The following is a 25624-nucleotide window of genomic DNA, read 5'->3' as shown; positions in this document are numbered from 1 at the left end:
TGTAAATGTGATGCAGTGGGTGGGCTAGAGGCATCAACAGGAAAAAATACCTTGACAGAACTGCACCCTCTGCTAGATGTGTTTAATACATCTAGCCAAATGTCAGAGCTGAAAGATGATCTAATAAACACGACTTAATATTCTGCATGCATTCAGGTATTTCTGGACAACATTAAGGGATGGGAAACCAACTAGGCTTGGTCAGAACTTGGGCATTGATCCCAGGATAATCAATACCACATTGACGAGAGCTATTGTTACTTTTGTCAAAAGAAGAGATGCACTTAGTCTGTATTTTTGAAAATACCCTCATGTTTTTGTTAATAGTTGGGTAACTAAGTGTCCTCTGAAACTTCAATGCCTATCACATTGAAAGAACTCCACACACTGCCCTCTCCTCAGCCCAACCTCATTTCTTCACTGATCATCCCTCATCCCTGCAAAGTGCCACCTCTCTCACTGGCATGTGCTTGTACAAACAACATGCTGTTATTAAATCTCCTCCTTATTATACAAACCCCTAGGACACATTGCTCCTCAAAGTTCTGGAACACAATAGACAGAAATAGAACAGTCTACCACAAAACTTATTAATTTTTTTTAAGAAGTTAATCAAAACCACTTATATATCCTGCAGAGGCACTCTTACCCAAAAAATAGCTTTGGTTTCAAAACTTAAAAAAAATCAATCAAGAAATTAGTGAAAATATATAAAAAAGAACTATACATCTCTCCACCACTGAATAGAGCATATATGTAAAAATACAGCAAAGTGAATCAAAGGCAGTGCTGTGAATTACTGCTGTAAATTCATGTAAACAGAATTCCTCTCCCCAGCTTCTAGGATGCTTGCAGAGCTTGGAAAAACAATGTAAAATAAAGACTGAGAATTTCAGTAGATACAACTGCTAGTTCTATGTACAAAACAAGGAAAAAAAAGTCAAGGGACAGTCACATGCATTTGAAATTATTTTCCTATATTAGAAACTACATGAAGTATGATCTTGTAGACTTCATCAGATTATAGAGACCGAGCTACAGAAACGCCTTCAATGGATCATGATAATTCCTTCTTATAATTTGCTCATAGTAATTAAGGAAGTTTTCTAAACAGACTGCCACTGATAATAATTGCAATATGAAAGGATGTTTTTCTTAACTTTTTATCAACTATATTTTAGATTTTAGGCTATTTTAATTCTAGGTGAAGCTAATAAAAATTTCTACAGATGAGAAATTTACACTGCCCTACACCCTGAGTGTTTTAACTTCTATGTTAAATCTGGTTTCTGGAGTTTGCACTAACAAGCTGATACTGCTACTGAAGAGCAATGCTATTCTGACACCCAATATTTGTAATAAGAGCTTATACTTTTGCAGTGTTTCATGTATTTTTGTTTTCTAAATGGAATAATTTGACATTTACTTCTGTACTTGCCAGATGCAAGTGTAGTATGATGCAGACTGTGGAATTCACTGTGAATTTAATTTTATATAACAGGGTGAAAACATTTGCACAGGCCAGCAGTGTGCAGAAGCACTTTGCAGAGAGCCTGTGCCAGCATAGTCCTAACTGTCCCCATTATTTTTCCAGCAATTCCCCTTGGAAATTGTGGCTGCAACACTTGATGGAAACTCCCCATGCTTTTGGAAATATAGGCATGAAACGCTCATGAAAAATGCTACTCTGCTGTTTTTGTTATTAGCTGGATCAGCTGTTATCACTCACATACAATTAATGCAAATACAAGCCTCACCAAATATTTACATAATTTTTATAACTAGACACCTACCAGACGGGCATATCTATTCTGACTGATTTTTTATTTATATTCCATTATTTAGTTGCTTTCCTTCAAGCACTATGTACAGCTGCTAAACTGACATCTAGAATCTCATGGCTTACAAAACAAAGTCTTTTTGTCAATCCTAAAAGATCCTTCAAAGAACTCAAAATGCAGTAATTCTACAATGTATTCTGAAATGAGTTTTGGCTCAGAGATTCTGGTTGAAAGATTGAACCAACTGTAAATTCCTTCAATTAAGAAATATACAACTCTATGCTAATGTTTGTCCTTGTGATATTTAATCTATGATTTGCTACTTCTAATTTTATTGTCTATTCAAGAGGTGCCTAATTCCAGTGGAAAAGCATTTTGTTTCAATTTTAAAACAGAAAAAATGCTTTTGATATTAGGAAAATGCAAATCAGGAGCAACAGAAATGAAGCATTTTGAGTTGGGCATAAAACTATCCATTTTTAGGGCCATAGGTTTTGTTACTTTATTTTGTGCAACTGGAACACATACTTTTGGAAAAGCTTGTAAAAGAAATTTTAAAAACAGTCAGCAGTTTGGAGCTGAAAGCCACTCATTTAACAATTCATTCTTGTTTAAAATGCTCACAAGTTCTATTTTAAAAGTAAAATAGTTTCTAGTTTAAAAGTATGTGCAGAAGTTTCTAAAGCAGAATTAAAGGAAATACAGTTACCTAAATGCAAAGAAAAAGCAATTTAATTCCCTTGATTTAGGCAGTAAGCGCACTGTTTTATCCCCAATTGCAACTAAGCAGAAGTAGTTTCTCTGTTGTGACTAAGGGGGCCCATGCAAATCTCATGGAGCTCAACAAGGCAAAGTGCAACATTCTGCACCTTGGTCAGGGCTAAGGCAAGCACTGATCCAGGATGGGCAGAGAATGGAATGAGAGCAGCCCTGAGGAGAAGTTTTTGGGGGGCATTGTGGATATTATGATCAATAAGATCATAGCTCAGTATGATCTTCTCATATGCTGCTGCAGCCCAGGACAGATTCCCTTCTGGGCTGCATGGAGGGAAGCGTAGTCAGCAGGGAAAAGGAGGTGATTCTCATCCTGTACTCTCCTTTCCCCTGTTGTGAATTTAGCTGAGGTACTGCATCCAGCTCTGAGACTCTCAGTATAAGGACATGGACATATTGGGCTGGGACCAGAGGAGGCCACAAAGATGCTCAGAGGGTTGGAGTACCTGCCCTCTGAAGATAGACTGGGAGAGGTGAGGCTGCTCAGCACAGAGAAGCATCTGGAGAGACCTTAGAGCCCTTTCCAGTGCCCAAAGGGGCTACAAGAGATTTGAATAGACACTTCTGACTAGGGGACAGAGCGATACAACCAGGAGGAATGCCTTCAAACTGACAGAAGGTAGCTTGAGATTTAGTACTAGGAGGAATTTTTTGACTATGAGGGTGGTGAGGCAAGGGAACAGGTTGTGCAGAAAAGCTGTGAGTGTCCCATCCCTGGAAGTGCTCAAGACCATATTGGATGGGGCTTTGAGCAACCCAGTCTAATGGGATGTGCCCCTGCAAGGGGGTTGAACTAGAAGGTCTTTAAGGTGCCTTCCAAACCAAATCACACCGTGATTCCATGATTTTGGGATGACAATGTATTTTTAATCTAAGTTTATACATAAACTGTTGCAAAACATTTATCTTCATTTCTGGGAAGAATAGGTATTTAGTTCTCATTGATCAATGTCACTCAGAAAAAATCATCATATAATAATAGTATAAATTAAAGAGTATCATTATATTTTAATATTTTCTAGTTGTCTCAGTATTAAACTACTATAGATGATACGAAATAGAAGAGAGGACATAAGAGAAGATTTTCCTCCAGATTTTACTGGATTTACTTGAGATGATGTTACTATAGCAGATAAATCTTACATGTATTTTCCCCCGTGTTGGCTAAAACTGCTAAACCACTTGTTTAATCACTTTGTCCTTAAATTAAAGCATTTTAAAAGTTTTCCTGGTGTTTCTTTACTGAGTACTTAATATAATAAGTTTAATATGGGGTCTGATCATGTTCAAATTCAATTTAATATTCTCACACAGATGTGAAAACGAAAAAAGTAGACACTTACTCAGAAGAAAACAATTCTCAGTGAAATGGCTGTTTCTGACAGAGCTCTCTCTCCGTGTGCTTTGGCTAAAAGGCATTGCCTTCACTGAAATAGCTTTGTTTAAAATAGTAATAGCCACATAGGAAAACCTGAGGAAGAGTGGAGCTCATGAACACAGGCAATGCCATTGTGATGTGCATTGCTACACCTTAACTTCAAGCTATCTATGTTTAAAAAAAGGTAGGATCCAAGGACAAACTTTAAAAACTGAAGAACAGTGCCATAACAAGTAAAAACAAATTATTTTATTAGAGGTGTACATAAAATCTCTAAACAGATACAAAATTAGGTTTAGAAAATTTTATAATGGTATCTTAAGAAAAATCCTAATCTTCTGCTTTTCTCTCAGCTCTCAGAAGCATAAGTCAAACAGTATTTGAGGAAGAATGAACTCAGAAATGATGCTTTCTATATTACCTAATAGGGTTATGTACCTACTTTTAGACACTTTTTTTTTAAATCTGAAAATGAAACAAGAGTCTTATTTAATATTGATTACCCTGCACCCCAGAGAACGGCATTCATTCTTTTAAATGAATTCTTTGTAAACAGAAGATTATAAAATTTATTTTGCTGAGAGCAGATCAAGGATTTGGAATGCTGGAATAGATCCAGAAGACAAATTATCTCCTGTGTTTCGACTGACATACTTCTGTATAAAAATCATAAACACAGAAATGCATGTAAGATATTGTACATGTATTACATCTTTAGGTTAAAATATTACTTCAGCTAAGATAACCATAGAAAAAAATGCAATGTTTAAACCATACATTCACTTTTTGTGAAATGTTCTATGGAAAATGCCAACTACTGAATGAAGTGTTATCCAACGAATGTAACAAAGAAGAACAGGGATAAATAACTCACTTGAAGATCTTTTCATGCTGCACTGTTCATTCAGGATTATTGAAGCTCTCAGTTTTGTCCGTTTGCAATGGGGACAAACTGTTACCCATTATAGTCAGCACATCAGGAGTTAACACTTTCATAATGCAAGCAAGTTCTACCCCTCAGCATTCTCACTGCTCTTCCTTATCTCTTCAGTCTGAGCACCTTAGATATTTTTTGATATTACGTGAATCACATCAGAATAAAAAAACCACATGTCATCACTTCACCAAGTATCTAAGCTTCATACATTTCATGAAGGAAGCAGACTGAGTATTGTCCTGCATCCCTGTATCCTGTGTGAAAAACCATAACTCAAGAATTATGAATATTGCTCTCTTTTATGTTTTAAGCTTCAAAATACAAATAGGTCTAAAGAAGTGCAAGTATTTGTCAAATGAGTACCATATACAATACTGTTTCAAGTTGTGTATCAATATGCTAGAAGAGTAAATAACAAAATAAGTGAATCACTCCACCTACCTATTCTCCTTTTTTCTTTCCCCCCACATTTACACAGTAACTTCTATCAAAGTTAGCTCATTAGCTAACCTCATGAGGTCAATTCTCTCAAAAAATTTAATTCACTTGCTTTAGGCAGTAAATATACTCTTTTTAACAACAGAGACAGAAGAAAAAAGGTAAAAATTGGTTGTATTCCACTACAGTCAGACTCTCATTCTTTCTCTTCAGGAAAACAACATACACTGCTTCTTTTTTATCACTTCCATAACCCCTAAGAGAGAAAATGCTTGAAGAGCTCTAAAAAGCTCTATAAAGTGGAGACCACTACACTCTGGCTATGACTGTCACCTGTGCACAACCAGTGATAGGGGAAATTTGCCTTCAAGAGGCTTCACTGAAAATTTCACGCACAAAAACGCAAATAAGTGTGTGAAGTAATTAGCAGGAAAATGAAAGATACTCTTTGTCATGAATTCTTGATTCACATTAACAAAGGAAATTGTTTATACTTGAAAAATTAAAGGTTTTAGAAAAGGAATCAAGACATGTTGGCCACTTACAAGAGGTTACCAGGTGACTTTGATAGGTTAAAGTGCTGTGACAAAGTTGAAAGGTTTTATGATTATATTGAAAGCTGAACTGTACCATGATGCTTATTTTTATGAAGCAAAAAACACTGACATTAAAACACATTTGGAAGGGCAATAAACCCTGCAGCAGAGGTTTCCAGTCCTATATGGCATGCTTGGCAACAAATCATAGTTGTTGTAGAAAAAAACAAAAAACAATGCCAAAAGCTAGAAGACCACATGCTAAAAGTTACAAAGTTACCTTACTTGATCTTTTCCAACTCTTCCTCATTAGCATTGTCTGAAAATAAAATAGAGCATTTTAATTACCTTTTCTCTGCAATATAGAAAAGGAGGCCAACAGCCTCAAATAGGGCAATTCACATTTAATCACCACTATAACTGAAGCAGCAACATGCACACTCCAGCAAGAAATATACACAAGACTGAAATAAATTCAGACAAGTAGTAGGCCTGTGCACACCCAGGCATACTTTTCTGGGCACTATGAGTGTCTCGTTCCTGGAGACAATGCATCACATAAACTTGCAAGAAGGAAAAGACAGAAAAAAGACAGAAAGAACTAGACTAAAAAATGAAAATAAATAAATGTGCCATTATGGATAGTCATTTCAATTCTGATTGATACTTGAATACTTATTTATTATTTCTTAATAATAAAGTATTCCAAATTTTTGGAATACTACTGTTTTACTCACAGGTGCAGACAAACCAGAGAAAACCTGCATGAGACCCCTTTGATGACCTGAATCTATTACAAAATTTTTAGGATTATCACTGCTTGTTCATTTCACAGCAGTAATAAATAGTTCTTTGTTTTGATAATTACATACATGAAATAAAAAAAAGAAAGTTATATCTTCACTCTTCTAAAAAGCCAAATGTCAGTCTCCCTGTCCCATTACCTGAACAATCTGTAAAACCTTGGCACTGCTAGGAGCCAAAGACAGATTCCTAATCATTAAAAAACAAGATATTCTGGTCAAGTAGGTTGTGGAAGATTTACCTGTGAACACAACTGCTGCTTTAAGCATTTCTGTGGAAATGCAAAGAAATTGGTTCAAAGAACTTATTCAAATTTAGCAGCCTGTTATTGACACTGAGCAGGAATAAATCAAAGGCCATTAATTTCTATTGAAACTTTTGCAGTGGAAAACAAACATAATTTTAATTTTTATTAACTATTTTAAAAGCACAGATAATGGAAATAAATTTTTCAATGAAAATTATTTTCTTGCTAAGAAATTAAATTATATTTTGGTGAAAACAACTAAAATGAGAGAAAATGTGTGAGGGTTTAATTTCTGAAATATCCAGGAATTTTTCAAATAGACATAGTTTTTTGTGAGAAGAAAAATAACTAGCCACAGAGGAAACTTTTTTAATTGCAATGGACAGTTAAATCCTAAGCGCTCTGCAGCTATTTAATAACAATTGTAGCATTGTGGCTTTGGAAAAGATACTAAATGTTCTATTAAGCTGGAGAATGCCATTTAACTAATTTTTCTAGGAGAAGCTTCTAAGAATTAAACAGATTGGGGCCCACAGCAGGCCCTGAAGAAAATCTGAGTTCCTGGGTCCTGTCCCACACAGCCGAACTTCTCCCTTCCTTGTCATTGCTGAATCCTACACAGCTGTAGGTCAGAGCTTCACTGCACTTCAGACCAGGCTGTGAGCGAGGAACAAAGTCCTGACAGCTGAATTAACCATGCAGGTTTAGATTAGATACTAGGAAGAAATTCTTCACCATGAGGGTGGTGAGGCATTGGAATTTGTCACCCAGGAAAGTGGTGGCTGCCCATTCCTGCAAGTGCTCCAGGCCAGGTTGGATGGGGCCCTGAGCAACCTGATCTAGTGGAAGAGGTTGAGTGGAAAAAGATGATCTCTAAGTTCCCTTCCCCACTCTATGACTCCTCCAACTCTGAGGAGTTTATTTGAGCAGTAGCTACAGAAAGGTTTGACCACCCTCACCGAGTGCATTGGAATCATTATCAGCTAAAGCAGGATAAGCTGAAGCCATAACAACTATCCTTAAAAACTAATAAAATAAACACAGCATAGGGCAGATCAGGATGGATGACCCACACAGAACTTTTTAATCTGAAAATATGCCATGGCCTATGGCCTGAGTCTATCACTGGAGATTTTCTCTATTATGTTAATGTCCCTCTGGCAAATAAATGAATAAATAATAATAATAATAATAATAATAATAATAATAATAATAATAATAATAATAATGCATTATATGATTTAAGATAGAAAGCAAACTGACAGCCCATTAATATTAGTAGTTTAATATGAAACAAAAAAAACGAAGCATAATTTGAGATAGATTATTTTTGGAAAAAAACAACTCCTTGCACTTTAATCTCAATAAATAACAATATCCAAATAGAACTCCTATGTTTCTTTTTCTTTCATATTCTTTGTTAGGTTGCTGGCAGTGATGAACAGTTGTCCCCAGCCTGTGCTGGTCCCAAGGCAATGCTTCTTATCAAGTTACCAACTTTGTAATTTCCTGTAGCTGAAAACTGCCTGCTAAGAACCAGGCAGGGAACAGCTGTGGTAGTGAAGACACGGGTGACATGCAGCTCTGAAGAACTTGCTCACTGCAGGTTTTCCAGTGGTGGAATCTGTGTACTGAATGCTGATGCAAAAAGAGCCAGGAAAGCTCACATGCATTGTGGCCCCCATGACTGTGACACAAAGCAGAATCTGCAGGAAGCCTGTACACATGCATGAAATGACAAACAGCACACTAGCACACAAAGCATCACATGTATCCAAAGGGAAATAATAAACACTGTCAAAATTAAACTAACAAGACAAGCTTTGTTGGAGCAGGTCTAAGAAAAAAATCAAGTAATTGCTACTTTTGATTTCTTTAAATTCGCCATCAAAAGAAGAAATTAACGAAAAATACATCATAACCACATTATTTTTTTATGAATAGTTAAAATTCACAAATCATTAGAGCTCACAGGTTTTCACATTTTTATATACACATACTTCTCCCATATTTATTTATTTTACCTCTTTTTAGTTTATAGTTAAGCTATCCATCCCCTCAAAGCAGTAAAATTGAAATGCTGCATTAATGTACAGGACAAGTACTTCTAAACAGAACAAAGCAAACACAAATTAATTCTTGGAACTACTGCTCCTACAACTTACTGCCTTAGGCTGGAAATAGATTAAACTTTTCTTGAATACTAAAGCCTTTCTAATTTTTATAGTAATCTAAAAATAATTCACAAAATTGATTCACAATTTATGATTGTTCATAAATCCTTACAAATCAATTGCCTTCACATGCCAAAAATCAAAGAATAGGACTTCTAATAACCCAGATATGCTATGCCTCTATTCATGTACATAGTTTGGGACATTACAAGATTATTACTTTAAATGTTCACATCTTTATGCCCTTGGATAAGCACCAGGTAGGAAATGGCAAAGATACAGACAAGATTTTCTAAAAATTTGGATTTGTTTGTCTGCTCATAATCTTGAATAGTATTCAATACTATTCAATAGTATTCAAAATGCTGGTTATTTCTGCATTTTCTTCAAATAAAATGTACCACAAAAATCAAACAATGCATCCTTATTGATTAAATTGGTTTACTTAGCCTATTTATGATTGAAATTATCTCCAATATCTTCTACTGAAAAAACACAATTGTAAATTACTGAAGCACTGTTTATCACAGTCCACCAGGACTTAAAAATAAATACTCTTCTCTCCTAGGTGGTGTAACATAGTTTTATACAGTTAATACTCTTAATTGATATCTGAATCCCAAAATGTAATGTTTAGATCTGAGGAAATGGGGTTTTCCAGCTACAGCTCTCAAAATCATCTCAACAGTCAGTACACATAAAATCTGAATTTCATCAGAATATTTTCAGAAAGATAAGGAAAAAATATTCCTGTGTCGACCAAGTAACTATAATTTCTTTTCACACCTCAACTATTCATCCAAAACAAAACAATCTATTACTGTGTCAAACTGTCTGCTAATTTTTAAAATTATTTGCAGTAATATCTCTCTCACAGACAGGTGGTAATATACTAGGTTCTTGAATCCATCCCATTTACTTCACACTTGCACATGGAATATCTTATCTCCAGCAGCATCAATATTTCCTAGGCAGTGTGACAGGATGCATTTTCTTGTAACATACATCTACATTATTTTGAAACATCAATAAAAAGCTTTGCAAGACCTGTACTCCAACAACACATTCTCAGAAGATTTTTCCTTTACCTGCACACATCAGTGCATGACCTCCAAAACAGCCTCACTGCAGTTCAGGCAGTGAAAGTATAACCCACAGTAAAAAGTTACCAAAGAACACATCACAAACAGCAAGTCTTGTTTAAAAGGGCTTAATTTGAAATACACTGAGACATGCCCAAAATACAGGATCAATACACCATGTAATTTCTGTGGCTACATGGGAAAGCTAACACTTCCTATAAACACTTCTAATAAACACTCTCATTTTAAACATATGGAATTATAGTACCTGCAATTTAAGCACTTCCAGGTAATTTCTGTAATATTCATCTTTACAATTTAACCATTTAACAACATTTATGTGTAACAACAAGCAAGTCAAGTGGTAAAATATTACCCTAATTACAGAATTACTTGCAACTCTTAATTGCAAGCAAATAAAAACAACTTAATTGAGCTTTTGCTTAACTGAGCAAAATAAAACCTATTCAGGAGAAAATTTATTTTTCAGATGTACACTATACAGGGATACCAAACCAACAGGATGTAAGGAAATTAGCAGTGGCAGGAAAATGCTGCATGTGATGTGAAGAGACCTGCGTCTCCTATATATAAGTCATTAATGCATACTTAAAAGTGCTCAGTTTTTTATCTATGTATTTCAACTACACTTGAGTTATTACCTGTATAGAGATATCCAAGTAGAGGGGGATAATCAATCATTTAACACCACACTACACAGACAGAGAATGTGGGAGTTGCTTTTAATGCTGCTTTATATGTTGCACATTTTCAAGAGTGGAAAAGAATTAGGCTTAATCCTCTAACATAGCATTTGAAAATTTATTGACCTCAATTACTTTCATTTCAACAAAAACATCCTCATTATTACAAAACCTTTCAAAAACAGCCAAAGATGACAGTTTGACAGGAGTGATAGATTTTGTAATATACTTGCTCCTTCGAGGGTAAATAAAATCTAATAAATAAATAAGCACATGTAGTAACTGAAAGAAGCTAATTGAGTCTTGAACTATTAAACCCCTAACACATTAAACATACAGCAATTCCACATTAATTTTGTAAGGTCATCTTCCCTGCATTATGACACAAATTCTCTGATTTTATTGCAATTTCACCAGAACTGCTCTGTGATCCACATCTTGGAAGACTGGTTTCTAATAATAAATATTAAGCTTCAGATTAGGCACCTGATTCTTAACTGGAATCTTGAACATTTTCACACTGAAGTTCCATATAACAGTTTAAATGGGAAAAAAATTTGGTGACCTGAGCTTAATTTTAACAAGCTAATAATGTAATATGTAATAACATAAACCCAATTCTTCATCCTAGTAAAACAAGTCAATTGGATATTAAAAAGTTGCTAACCAGCAAGTCTACAGTCTCCCAATACTTTCCACATGGTTTATGAACATCCATATGAAAAACATGCTACACTGTAGTGTCTTCCTTTCACTTTCTCACCTATAACTTTCTGGAGCACTCAGTATAATAGCAGACAACATGAGGCAGCACAGTGTCTGGCATACCCAGTGCTCTGTGTATGATGAAGGGAGGTAACAAATGTGCTGTCCACATAATGGTATACACATAAAAATACAGTGTTTGTGTGTTGCATGGTTCAGGATTACGGCAGGATACTGCCAAAGCAGCTTGGAAAAAGAGGACAAGTGCCAGCTGACTCATACCTGACTGGTCTTACCCAAAAGAAAAAAAAAAAAAAATCCAAAATTAAATTAATTTCTTTATTTAAGTAACAAAGACTCTCATGGTGTAAATTTGCAAAACAGACTTCTGAGCTGCACAGACAAATATATTGGCTAAAAAATACATTGCTTATATAAGCTAGATGCACATAATCACCCTCTTCCTTAATTTTTATTAAGTGCTAACAGAACACCATGAGGAAAGTTAACAGGATAAAACCATTTTCAACATTCTACTTCTTTGCATTACTACATACCACACACCTAGTTCCAGTAACCGATTTACAAGGTTATTTAATATTACCTGGGAGAAAAGTGTAAAGAGAGCACAAGTAGAATCTGCCAGTACTCCACTGGTATGCAACAGGATGTCTCACACTGCAGCATACAGAAACATGCTCTCATAAAAAACATGCAGCTGAGTATATTCACAAACATTTTCATCAGAGTAATGCTTTCTCTTGGCCTCTGCTGCAACCTGTCCCTGTGGCAGGGCAAACAGGTTCATTGTCACTGGATGTTTAGGGGTGGATTAAAGCAGAACTACACTAAATAAGCAATGTAACAAAAATTCTATTAGAATGAGTGCTTTGAAACTAGATCTGGGAAAAAAGAAGTGTAACAGACTGCAAAAGGGGTGTAGAACTGTTTTGGAGTGTATAATCATCTTAAGAGAGGAAATTTCCAAAGAGAAAGAGAAAGAAAAAGAGATTGTGGAAGAGAAAAAGGTACCACCCGTGGCTTCTGTAATGCTGGGTGATGTGGGCCATGGTTGTGATTTACAGCCCTGGTCCATCAGAGGCAGAGGCCTGCAAAAACTGGGGTTATAACCCTGGCTCTTCTGGTAAATGCCCCAATACCTCCTGGATGAGTTCTGGACATGCAGAACAGTCTTCTTCCTGGAAGATTCTGGAAATCTGGCTGTGTTGAAAGGACAGGGGACAGTTGAGTGTATGCGTGTCTCTGTGTTCAAGTGCTTGGGCAAACTTTGTGAGCAAACCTTCTGAGTTTTGTGGCTGCACAGTGGTGGCTCGTGGTGTGGGAAAGAGACTGACATAAAAATTCCAACAAAACACTGTCCTGCTACACAGATTCCATTGTGTAGTGGCACTTTTTCCATTTTTCATCTCTTCTATTTCTGCCATAGTTCTACTGCACAAGTCAAAACTCACAAAAACTAGTAAAATATAACAGAAAAGAGTTTGTAACAACTAAGAGTATCTAGAAACCTAGAAACTATTCATTTACAACTATGCAGCTCAGAAAAGTAAGACTGATGAAGGAATTACAATAAACTTAGAAAATCATATAATTCTATAACTGAAATGCAAATTCAAAACCTGAAAAGCATCAAATAGTCCTTTAATATTAGATGCCAAAAAAGCAGAAACACTACTTTTTCAACTTTATTTTCCACTAGAATGGGATTTAAATATTTATATCTACAGATAGCAGACTAGGTTAAAAATTCTTAACCAATGGTTTACTGATGTTCCTCTATATTAATCAGCACCATTCACCTACAACTGACTTTACCTGATCCATCTATTATTAACTACATAAGGGACAATTCAACTCAGGTGAAATATGCTGTACTATACCAGAAACATCATTCAGCATTATCATAAGAATTAGAAAAGTCAAATTGATCTCATAATTTGAGATTTACTCTTGTGCTTTATGTCATCTAACCACAGACCAATCACAGGAGTGATGACATTTATTAAATTACTTAAAATTACCACTTCTCGCTGGTCTCCTGGAGCCAACAGAACTGACAGGAAAATACTTCCCAGATCATGGTCAGGGTAATGGGGATCCTTCAGACTCAAGGTAACATCTGTTTGCCTAGAAGACAAAAAGTTATGCATTTACTTAGACTTCAAACTCGCAGATAATTAAATTTCTCAATCATAAGAATTGAAGGCGTCTGAATTTATACAAATCTACTTAGAACACTGTGTCACAAATTTGTCCTATTTCTACTTTCAAGTATTTCTGCTGAATGCTCATAAAAATACTAAATACTTTTACTCTGTATTAAGCATTTACATGTACCAAAGTAATTAAATTAAAAATGTAACATTAATGGATTAAAAAATAGAAAACATTCAAACATTAGGGAGTAATGTTGTGAAGCTAATACAAAAAGAAGATTAAAGTGATTACAAAATTAACCTCTCCATGTAAAAATGTCCATAATCAGCTAATAAATTACCATTCATAATACAATAATTTCTTAAGCATCAGCAGTTTTCTTTGGTTTGTTTTATGCTGTGTTGTTGCACTGTGTGGATTTTTATAATAATTTTCTAGCATCATGTTTTAATTACAACTCCACAAACATGGTATTAGCATACATATATAAAAATATTCCATAGGCTTGTTTTGAGTCATACCTATTTAATTCCAATGAAGTGAGATCCAAAAATGCTGAACCAATGAAGTCATCTTGAAGTCCAAAGTCATAATCAAATACCTATGATGCACAAGAGCATTTTTAGTACTGGAAATCTTTTATTCTTTAGAGTTTTTATGATAATGAATCATTCTTGAAATTTCTTTTCCAGAGCTGTAGCTTCATGCCTCTTAGTTGTTGAATCAGGACTACCTGAAAGTAACATGAAACTTTCTGGCCAGAAAATCAAGTCTGAAACTGCTTGTTTATAAGTCAGACTGCATCATCTAGAGACACTGGTGTATACTAATACCAGTCTACACATGTGAGCAACAGCAGTTTTAGAAAAATGAACTATTTTTATAAACATAGGCATTAAAAGAAGGAAGATCAAAATAATAAATGAAGTTAACCAGAACCACTGATTTCTTATGCATTGATTCCTTTATAAATTCTACAAAATGGAAACAGGAGGGCAGGATATGGTTATGAAAAGTGGTTTTATCATAACACTTGCATCAGTATTTGGATAATATAATTTTACATACTAAAGGCTATGCAACTTTCAAGAGTTAGAAACAATGCAATCTAAGATTAGAAAGTAATAGATATGTGTAAGGAAACAATGACAATTAATATTCTACAATGCGGATTCTGCCTCCTCCTTTGCTCCCTAAAAGAGAAAATACCTTGATAAATTTATTGACATCCAGACAGGAATCTGGCCAGTACATCAGATGGTATTATTTGAGATGGATTATGAATTCCTAAATCTGAATAAAGAATAGCAAATAATCTGGGGGCAGTTATTGCATGGAAATAAACAGAAAAGCTGGACAGTAACTGTGTTGGTTTCAGGTGCTCGGGCAGGGCGGATTCCCCTCAGGGAAGGCACCACCAGCCCGGGGAGTGGGAGGGACTCTCCCGTCTCTGGGAGCTGCCCCTGTGAGCTGCTGCCACCAATCAGAGAGCTCATCTGGTAATGGACAGCTCGGGAAACCAATGAAAAGTTATTTTGCTTTCACAAATCACAGTGGATAAAGTGCTGGGGGCTCTTTTGGCTTCTGCTCTCCGGAGGAGCGGGGGCAGCCCCGGCCGGGGCCCGGCCCGGCACCGGCTCTGCAGGGAGCCCTTAACCCGGCCCGGCACCGGCTCTGCGGGAGCCCTTAACCCGGCCCGGCACCGGCTCTGCGGGGAGCCCTTAACCCGGCCCGGCACCGGCTCTGCGGGAGCCCTTAACCCGGCCTGGCACCGGCTCTGCGGGGAGCCCTTAACCCAGCCTGGCACCGGCTCTGCGGGGAGCCCTTAACCCGGCCCGGCACCGGCTCTGCGGGGAGCCCTTAACCCGGCCCGGCACCGGCTCTGCGGGAGCCCTTAACCCGGCCCGGCACCGGCTCTGCGGGGAGCCCTTAACCCGGCCCGGCACCGGCTCTGCGGGAGCCCTTAACCCGGCCCGGCACCGGCTCTGCAGGGAGCCCTTAACCCAGCCCGGCACCGGCTCTGCGGGGAGCCCTTAACCCGGCCCGGCACCGGCTCTGCGGGGAGCCCTTAACCCAGCCTGGCACCGGCTTGGCTCAGCGGGGCCACGTGGAGCCCCCGGCACGGGCCGCATGGAGTCCCCAGCATCGGCTGCATGCTTTCTTCTTAACAATCTGAATACAATTCTAACTTCTTAATGCCCGGATAAGATTCTCAATCTCCTGAAATCCCTTAATGAGAAGGAATAAAGCCTGGAGTCCACAGAGGTCGGAGGAATGAAGATAAAGTTCCTGATGGGAAGAGATTGAAAAGATGCAACTGATAAATAGCTGAAAACCTTTTTTGTGGGGCTATGAGGGCATTGTGCCTTCACTAAAATTCCTTTAAACTGTGAAATACACTTGGGGAGGATGGGTGCTTGAGGTGAAGCCTTTTTTTTTTTTGCCTTGGGAAATGGAGCTCTCTGTTTTGGGACTGGAATATGAACAGAGACATTTGATAGAGAAGATGATGAAGAGGATTTTGTTTTTCAGCACCAGCCTTTAAAAGTAGCACCCCATGTGTGCATCGTGACCCATAACACGGCTCTGCAAGGACTGTGGGAATGGGAGGAACATTCATGGATCTGTAGGTCCCCGGCAGATGCAGATTGTGAAGGTGAAGACACCCCCTAAGTCTACAGCAGAAAAGGAACTTTTCTCTCTTAAGTGAATTAAACTGATTATTTGAGTGGATAACTGACTGAAGTGTTCTCTGTATGTTGTTGGTAAGGAATGTGGAATGAAGGGAGGAGGGAATAATCTAGGAATTTTATTCTGAATTGTTTTTTTGTGTTATTAATAAATTTCTTCTTGTACCTTTTTAAGTTTTAAGCCTAAGTTGTCTTTACTCCTAAATCCTATCTCTAAAGGAAATTAAATATTTAAAATTGGCAAATCCTCTAGTCACACCGTGACAGCAACAAAGAAAAGTTGCAAAGCAAATAAAAAATTCAGAAAAAGAGAAAAGATTATAAAAATCAACTTTTAAATTAAGTTAATGTTTTTTGAAACATTATGTTTTCTGAGAACTAGAACATACCTTCAGCTAAGTAAGAGTGAGACTTCAGAGCATCTTGTAAGGAGAAAGGAGAAAATTTAACTGAGATATGACAGGACTAGGTTCAAGGTCTTCAACTCTAATATAAGAACTTGAACTACTGTACTATGCAAACTCTTCCAGGAGGCAAAACAGCTCATCTTCTACAAATACCTTAATATGGATGGGGTTAAGATAGCAAATCCTGTGGCCCAAAGGCTACAGCACAGCTGCACAACTCTGCAGGTTGTATACAGGTTTGTGAGCACAAGTCTGTCACATGCATTGGTCTACCTGAGTGTGCACCCTTGCATTTTCTATATCGGTTAGTCATTCCAGTGAGAAAAGAGAACAAATTATGAAATCTCAGTTCATGGTGCAAAGTCAAAATTGTTTTCTCCCTCTCTCTCCCTCTAGAAATTATCAAGGTGGAAATACCAAGTAAGTATTTTTAGCTGACTCAGTAAAATTTAGACATGTCTTAAAATATTTGTATGAGCTGTAAACTCAAAATACTTCACACAGAGTGTTCAGACTACTGCCATGATGTTATATCACTTGACAACTTCTCCTACTAGGAAAAAATGCACACCTCACTGCAGGGCTGGTATTTGGCATAAATCAACTACAACAGGTGGCTACACACTGCCAGTCTCTGCGTCTTTCTTTCACCTGTTCATTCCTTATGAGTCACTAAACATAATAAAGATAGGAGAATGCCACGTGAGGACTCTCAGCATGTTTTAAGCTTTTCCAGTAACAATGTACTTTACCTGAGCAGCATGAAATATAGTACTGATTAGTACTCAAAGGATGTTTAAGTGGCATTGCTCTACAAAAGAAATCTACAATTTGACATTTCAGTTAAAAATTCTGTCATGAATTTTAGATTAAGACTAATACTGATCTAAGACATCATGTAATTTCAGATCAACTAAGAGAATTACATAGGTAACCCAAGTTTTCATACTTCCTCAAGTACTTTCAACGTATGCATGTTTTATTTTGAATCCTAGGACTACAGTTTTTTAAAATACATTTTTTGGAACATTATTTTTGTTTACTTAGTTGTTTTACACAACTAAGAATCACTTTAGCATATAGATCACCATAAGCCACCAGGGCCAGCAAAGCACCTTTCTCTTCTGTGGGTCTAAAACAATCATCATAGTTTTTTCTAGTTTTCATTCCAATAGCAACATCTAAGAAATACTAGTTGCTTTGCTGCTTATTAGTCGGGACATTGCTGGCCACTTTTGCATCTCAACTCAAACAATCTGTTATTTCAGAATAATTGCTGCCTCTAATATGACAAAATCATCCTTAGCTGTGATTTACTAAGGAGAGCTACAATGTGAAACTGTAAAAGCAGAAAATGGTATAAAACATAGAAGCAAACTCGCTGTGTTCCATACAAACAGAAAAATTAGAAAACTTGGAGAATTGGGCATACATCTCAGTAAATTCTCAAACTGACCTCAGCAGTAAATTGCTTTTTATGGGACAGATTATGCTTCATATCATCATTATGCAGTGATTCTCCATAAATAAAATGGATTGTGAAATACATTTTACTTTCTCTGTTCTTCTGCTAAGAAATATAAAAAAATTTAAGACCTGAAGTAAACAAAAATGCCTATATTTACCACTTCTAAAAATCATCATTCTACAGACAAAACTCAACTTTCTCTCTAATAGTCTTTAGTAATGCACTATTGCACAATAAACTTTTCATTATACAAAAATCACAAGGCTTGTATTCTTCCAATAATACTTCTGTTTTAACTTATCAGACATACAAGTGTATCATAAACTGGTGTCTTACCTTTATATACAATGGTTCTCTTAGGTTTTCTATAAGAATGCAAGCTTTTTCTTCCCACACAGGATTAAGGTTCTTGTATACTGTTTTACTTCTAAATACTTCTTTACCTCCAAGTTTGAACTTGACATATGGATCACTTGTTCCTGGAAAAGACACACGCATATATATATGTATACTGTAAATTCAATCTTTATAATAAAGTAAGGAAATGGAGACTAAATCATGTTAAACAGAACTAAATTTAATTTCTATAGAAAGTCAAATTCAAAACTGCATCAGATGAAAAGAATTCTTTGTAGTCACAATCTATTACTTTCCAGTGTGTCAATACTCAGTTAATTGACTCCACTAACATCAAATAGGTGCTTGCATCATTTTCTGTTGTTTGCAATCCATTCTCAAAGTCATTTCTCACATAAAATACTAGCAGTTTGGTTTTAGTCAACAGAATTATGTCCTTATTATGTATGTATGTGCCTTTGAAAAGGCACAACACTAGTGGATGACACTTTATTGTGTTCAGGCTTTTCCATATAGACTTACTTCCTACAGCACTCAAAATGAGAAAATTAACTCCAAAGTCTGTCCACCAAGTCCTCAACATGCCTCCTGCAGCAATCACCAGAGAGCACTGGACAAAGCCTCTTGAAACAACTGAGTAACAATTAAGTGTGATCAGAAAAAAAACATGATGGGTATAAGAAAAGTGTTAAATACAGCATATGAATGCCATATGCATTGGGTATGTGGAAATGTCACAAGGATTGGAGCACCCTTGAGAGGAGAAGTCTTTGGCAGGCACAGACTTCCAGTCATCCAGGAGTGCATGTGAGACTAATTGATCAAAGACTATCTTAAAATAAACAGTAATGCTAGCTTGAGTAATAACTCCATCTTCATTAACAGCAGCAAAATTATAAGACAAGGCTTCTTTTTTTTTTTTCCTTTAATTTTTAAGGAGAGACCAGAAGATACTAGAAATTTGCATTTGTATCCACTGGGAGATACATCCAAAAGAAGTAGCTTTTCTTAAAATTGCAACACACTCTTCTAAACAAAAATCAGAAGGGTTATGAGCATCATGCTTTGCATTATTTAATCCAGCCACAAGATGTCAGTATGCTTTACCTGAAGGTAATGTCTCCCTGTTTCAAAAAACTATAGCAGTGGAAAACTGGTCTCTCACGTCACAGTCATTTGCACGTGTAATTCCTGGGGCAGAATTTCAGTGGCATAAAAATGTTTTGTCTAGCACAACTAACTTGTTCCTTGGTTATTCAAGTAGTATTGATGATTCTGAACTCAAATATGAGAAATTTAAATTAATTCCATACAATGTGAAGAATATTTTTGATATGAGCATTGTGTTAATGGTGGGCCCACCCCCCTGCCCCTTGGGACCACTCTATCTCAGGGATAGATAATTTGGGAATGAAAAATGCCTTGACTGTACCAGGAACTTAAGGTGGGAATGGCATTGAGTTGAAAGACAAGAGAGGGAAAAATCATCTTTTGCTGACAGCCTTGGAACATCTAAAAGAGGATTTTAGGGTTGATTGAGAGGGCTGTAAACTAGGTTTGAAGGGAGAAGGGGATAAGAACAGGCTCACTAAAGATGAGCCCAGAGGCAGCCCACCAGTGTTAGGGTTGAAATTGATAATACAGTTAAGCAGATGACCCCAGTAGGGATAACAAACAGCAGGAACTGGAGGCCATTCTGCAGTAGAAAAGCTGTGACACAAGTCACCGTTATGGAAACATGGTAGAATTATTTGTTTGACTGGAGCACTGCTCTGTATATTAAGGATATATTAAGGAGTGTTTCAGCTGTATACAGCTCAAGAATAGTGACAGTAAGTTTGAATTCCCAGCTACAAGTCAATCTGACCACTCTGTGAAAGAAAAAAAGTGTTTTTATAAATTTATTAACAACAAAAGGACAGCCAAGTAAAACTTCCATCCTTTTTTGAATGCAGGGGGCAACACTGTCACCAAGGATGACAGTGGATGAGGTACTTAATGCCTTCTTTTGCCTTAGTCTGTAACAGTAAGACCAGTTATTTTCAGGGAAACCAGCCCTTGAACTGGTACATGGAAGTGGGGAGCATGTAATGCAAGAGGAATTAGTGACTTGTAGAGCCATTTGGACAGTCATATGTCTATGGGACCAGATGAGGCTTTCCCAGGAGTACTGAGGGAACTGGTGGAAGAGCTTGCCAAGCTACTCTCCATCATTTATTTATCATCAGGTCCCATATGACTGGGGATTAGCCAACATGCTGCCCATCCACAAGAAGGGCTGGAAAGTGGATCCAGGGAACTACAGGGCTGTCAGTCTGAACTCAGTGCCTAGGAAGGTTATGAATCAGATTCTCTTAAGTGTATGATCACACAGCACATACAGGACAATCAAGGGATCGGGGATCTTAAGCCAGACAACAGTGGCTTAAGCAAGGCAAGTCCTGTGTGACCAACCTGATCTCGTTTCTTGACCTGCTTGGAGGATGAGGAGAGGCTGTGGATGTTGTGCAGCTGGAGTTCAGCAGAGCCTTTGGTGACTGGCCACATCCAGCTGGTGGCCAGCCATTACTTATGTTCCCCAGGGCATTTCAATTTTAATACACACATATGAATTTACCCAAGGAACAAGCAAGTTCCAAACCATTAAGGCAGTGTTTACCAGCTCCCTTACCTCCACGGTCCCTTGCAGCTAGATTCTGTCCTCTTCTTAGAGTAACGTCCAACTGGTACATTCCGGGGTCCCCAGGGGGGAAATCTGCATTACTAGTTCCAAATGAATTTGTTCTCTGGGGAGGAAAAAACAAAAAACACAATAGCAAATGTGACTAAAACTATCATGTAAAGATATATGTACATAACATCATCCTACTGAACTAAGAAAAAAAGGCCACATCTCACTCCCCCACCTCAGAGCTACTACACAACGTCAAGGAATATGCCCTGTTTCATCAGTATAACAATTACCAAGAGTCCTTAAAAATATATATATACACCAAAAATCCACAAATCAACCAAAAAACCAAACTGGTTGAAAAAATAATTCTTTGATATAAAGGGGTTGGAACTTGATAGTCTTGAACGTCCCTTTCAACCCAAACTACTTAATGATTTTAAGAACTACAGTTTAAATTACATTCATATCTAGTCCTGGCTCACTAAAGCAAAACAAGTAAGAAAAGCATGAAGCTAAACCTTACAGTATTATTTGGATTAGTCATTACCAGTATCCTCAAATCCTGTGTTGATTCAATAGTTACAATGCATGCATTGAATAAACAGTCATGAATTAAGATTTTGTGCTGTACTGCAGTACTCTGCAAGCTATGTGAGTTTTTCCCACAGAGTTTTGGGGGAAGGTGTGGCAGGGAAATAATCATAAAGACATTAAATGCATCTGTAGTTCTGTATGCCAGGCAAATATTCTTAGATTAGTTATTTGCATAAAATGTGTCCTAAAAAAATACAATAAAGGAAGTCAGAAAGCAAGGAACTCTCCTGACCTCTGGAGAGCATGAACAGTAAACACATTTCTGTCCAAAAGACAAAGTAAAGTAATTGTATTTCTTAATATATATAAGCTTTTGCAAAATAGTTTTTAACACATCTCCCTGTAAGTAGAATCCAATTATAGCATGTCTGGAACACCACATTTAATTTTAAGACTAGAAAAACTAAATCAATTATACATTCACAGTATGAGAACTTTATCTGTTACACATTTTGAACACTATATTTACATATGCTCATGCTAGAAGCTGAATCTTTTAAGAGTAGTGCTATTAATACTTTATTATGTGATCATGAGTCCTCTGCAAGGAAAAAAAATTGCATTATAGAAGTATCTCAGAACACATACCAAGTGCTATACCATTTCAACAAGAAACAAGTTTTATCTTTTTCTTCCTACTAAGCCCTTTCTTCTTTTTTAATGAAAGGCATTTCAATATCTGGTTTATACTTGTTATTTAGAGTCATAATTACAAGCCCAAGCATATTGACCTTTGCTGCCACACATAAAATGCTGGCAAAATGCACACTGGTACACTCACTGCTTCCACAGCTGTGAAAGAGAGACAAAGAATGTCTGGCAGCAAAATAAAAGCAAACAGAGGAGTTTTCATCAATTTGCTCCTCCTTCCATCTGCCTCCATATCCCGATTTTGCAGCAAAAGAGTTTTCTGACATTTATTCATTTAAATATATTAAAAAAATTTACTTCTGCAGCAACACTTGCGAAGTCTTAAATAGTACAGCAAAAAAGAAAATAAGGCTAAGTTTTCCATTTCCTTACTAAGATTACAAACCTATTCTTCAAGAAACTGCAGCCTCCTTACCAGTTCTGCTACACATTGCCCTCTCCATCTTTCTCACGTCATTATCTTCCCATTTTATCACAAATTAATAACACTCTTATGTTCTCTTCTGTGAAAAGAAACTACTGCAATCATGCCAAATCCTTCTGGGGTTATCAGCTGTTTCTTACAAACACAATGGGTCACCCACAAACAACGAATTGCCAGCATAGGGATTCAGAGTCTAAGTTTTTCAAGGACTGAAGGAAGTAATTTTCTTACTTTTACCCTTCTTTTCATCCTTAGGAGTATATTGCCTCAACCTGTTTCTATGGGGTTGGGTAACAGTTTTTTGATTAAACCATTAAACGCTTATGGCAATTCCAGTTCCAGAAGAAATTAATACTAGTTACTGAGTGAACACTTCCTTTTACCAAGAAGTAAAAAAACAGTCAGTGTGCAAACAAGCACCCACCACCTTTTATGATTGCACACACATACAAAGATGTAACCCCCCAGAAGGAGCAGGACACTAGATTGTACTGATGAAATCAGAACACACAATGCACTCAAACATGTAATACTGGGCAAAGTAAGTCATTCTTGGCTGGTATGAGATGGAACAGGGTGGTATTTGATATGTGGGAATAAAGCCCATAAAATGTTGCCCCTAGGCTGGAAAAGCATTTGTACTTTCAAAGCCTCAGTCCCTAACATAACAATAATTGATATAGACCAGGTGCCCTCAGGACTATGGATAAGAAGCTATTTGGAGGGTACAAAATGAAACTTAATTGCCACATCTGAGCAACCAATTTTATAGTTTTGAACTGTGATTTTTGCCCTGGCTCATAGTAAGTGAATTAGAAAAGACAACAGTGGACTTTTCTGCTACCATAAAAATATATATAGAGAAAAATCATATAATAGATGTCATTAGATGCATTGCAGAAAGAAGTTAAGAAGTTGTTGCAAGTCATTTTACAAAAGCAAATGGCACTAAACCTCATTTCATCACTAAGAGAAGTACACACTGTCACTAACACCAGTTGCCCTGTGTACATTGGTCAAAGGGATAGAGTGTCTACAGATGTCCAGGAAATCTGGAAACAAATACAAATTTGACAACTCACAGCTCAAGATGAATCCTCTTGGGATCTGAAGAAATCTGGATCAAATTTACTTTATGGTTACCCAGCTGGATTTGGGTAAAACATGTTTGCAATTGTCACCATAATAATTGCTGTTTGTGTTTAACTTGCATTGTGATTCAGCTGTTTCAATGTCATACACTATAAAATGAAATACAGATATTAATAGACCAGTTCCCTTAAGGAACTTAGTCTCAAGAAAAGGGGAGACTTGACAAGGACAATAGAACAGACATAAGGACTCATAAGGACTCTCATAAGGACAGGCACACAGAACACAGCCAGCCTTGGAGAAATAGGTAAAGGCTGTAACTCTGGCAAACAGTAGCTTTGCAAAATGCAAGGATGCCAGCTCAGCTCTGCAAGGCTGACAAAGCAGAAGCTGTGCTACAATACTGTGCTAACTCAAAAGCTGTGGTGCAGCAAAAGCCACCTAAAAAGGACACTGGTCATTGAAGACTACCAAAGAAGACTTGAGAAGGACTTTGACAAGGGGTGTGACTATGTAAAATGAAATAATACACATACATGGAGTAAGTGGGGACAGCTGATGGGTATGTAATCAGTGTGTACCTGAAACCTGCTCTGACATTGTCCCGAGCAATTGTGCTCAGAACAAGAGGTCTGACTGCTCTTTCTCCAGAACTCCCCGCAAACCTCACCCATCCTGTGATTTTTCCATTATTTTGAAATGTCACAGTAAATACAGTATATCCTGACCTTAGCTACCCTTCCTTGATGCACTGTTCTGCTTTCCACTTCTAGTTGCCCTGACATGGCAGTGCTGCAATTGGCATTCAGAACTATCATCCTCTACACCTCTTAAGAGAAGAGCATGTCCAAGACAGCAAGATACACATAAACCCTGAATTTTTCAAAATAAGCTTATATATAAGATTTTTGCATTTATGCTGCAGTGCTTATAGAAGTTGTAAATGTTCCCTGCACGTTTCAGTCTTTCTCTGTGAAGAAACTTTCAGAGGCACATCACACCTACTGTGTATGACTCAACAAACATGAAGCTGCTTTCTACATGCACTTGTAGAAAGCAAGCTACCTGCACTCTCAAAAATCCCAAATATGATCCTTTGCAAAAATAAAAAAGCATAATAAATTCAAGTCATCGTGAAACAAATTAGAACTGATTTTTCAGAAGAATTACTGCAGAATTATTCGGTTTCCAAGACAAGGAAAAAAACTGAGCAGTTCTGTGCCATTTTGGTTTTAAGAAGATTACTGGAAGTTACATGGCTTGTCTCAGTACATTTTTGCAAGCACACTCACAATCACAAACTATGCATTCACAAAGTAAAAGGGGAAACAAAAGCAGTCTCTAAGGGGATGAAAGTAACACTGAAAACACAAAAAAATGCAATTTTTTCCCACCAGAAAGCCAGACCCTAATTTCCAAAAATTATTGAACTGTTAGGCATTAAAATCATATCTACATTTCCTTTTTCCTGTTTTTCCCAAAGACTAAGTCTCTGATAGATGCAGTGCTATTCTAATTTCTAGCAGCTA

The 25624-nt window shown here is 37.0% G+C and overlaps 1 protein-coding gene across 1 annotated transcript in view; it reads right to left on the bottom strand.

Moving 5' to 3' along the window:
• Window positions 1–25624, bottom strand: part of MCTP1 (multiple C2 and transmembrane domain containing 1) — a 215244-nt gene that overhangs the window by 135398 nt on the left and 54222 nt on the right. Inside the window, 5 exon segments of the mRNA XM_079331356.1 lie at window positions 6125–6163; window positions 13603–13708; window positions 14260–14339; window positions 18640–18782; window positions 21332–21446. Coding sequence (XP_079187482.1) covers window positions 6125–6163; window positions 13603–13708; window positions 14260–14339; window positions 18640–18782; window positions 21332–21446 — 483 coding nt within the window.

The sequence above is a fragment of the Erithacus rubecula genome (assembly GCF_903797595.1).
Source record: "Erithacus rubecula genome assembly, contig: SUPER_Z_unloc_3, whole genome shotgun sequence".
NCBI classification, from domain to species: domain Eukaryota; kingdom Metazoa; phylum Chordata; class Aves; order Passeriformes; family Muscicapidae; genus Erithacus; species Erithacus rubecula.
Note: the sequence above shows the minus strand (reverse complement) of the source record. Positions and strands in the feature narration are given on the sequence as shown.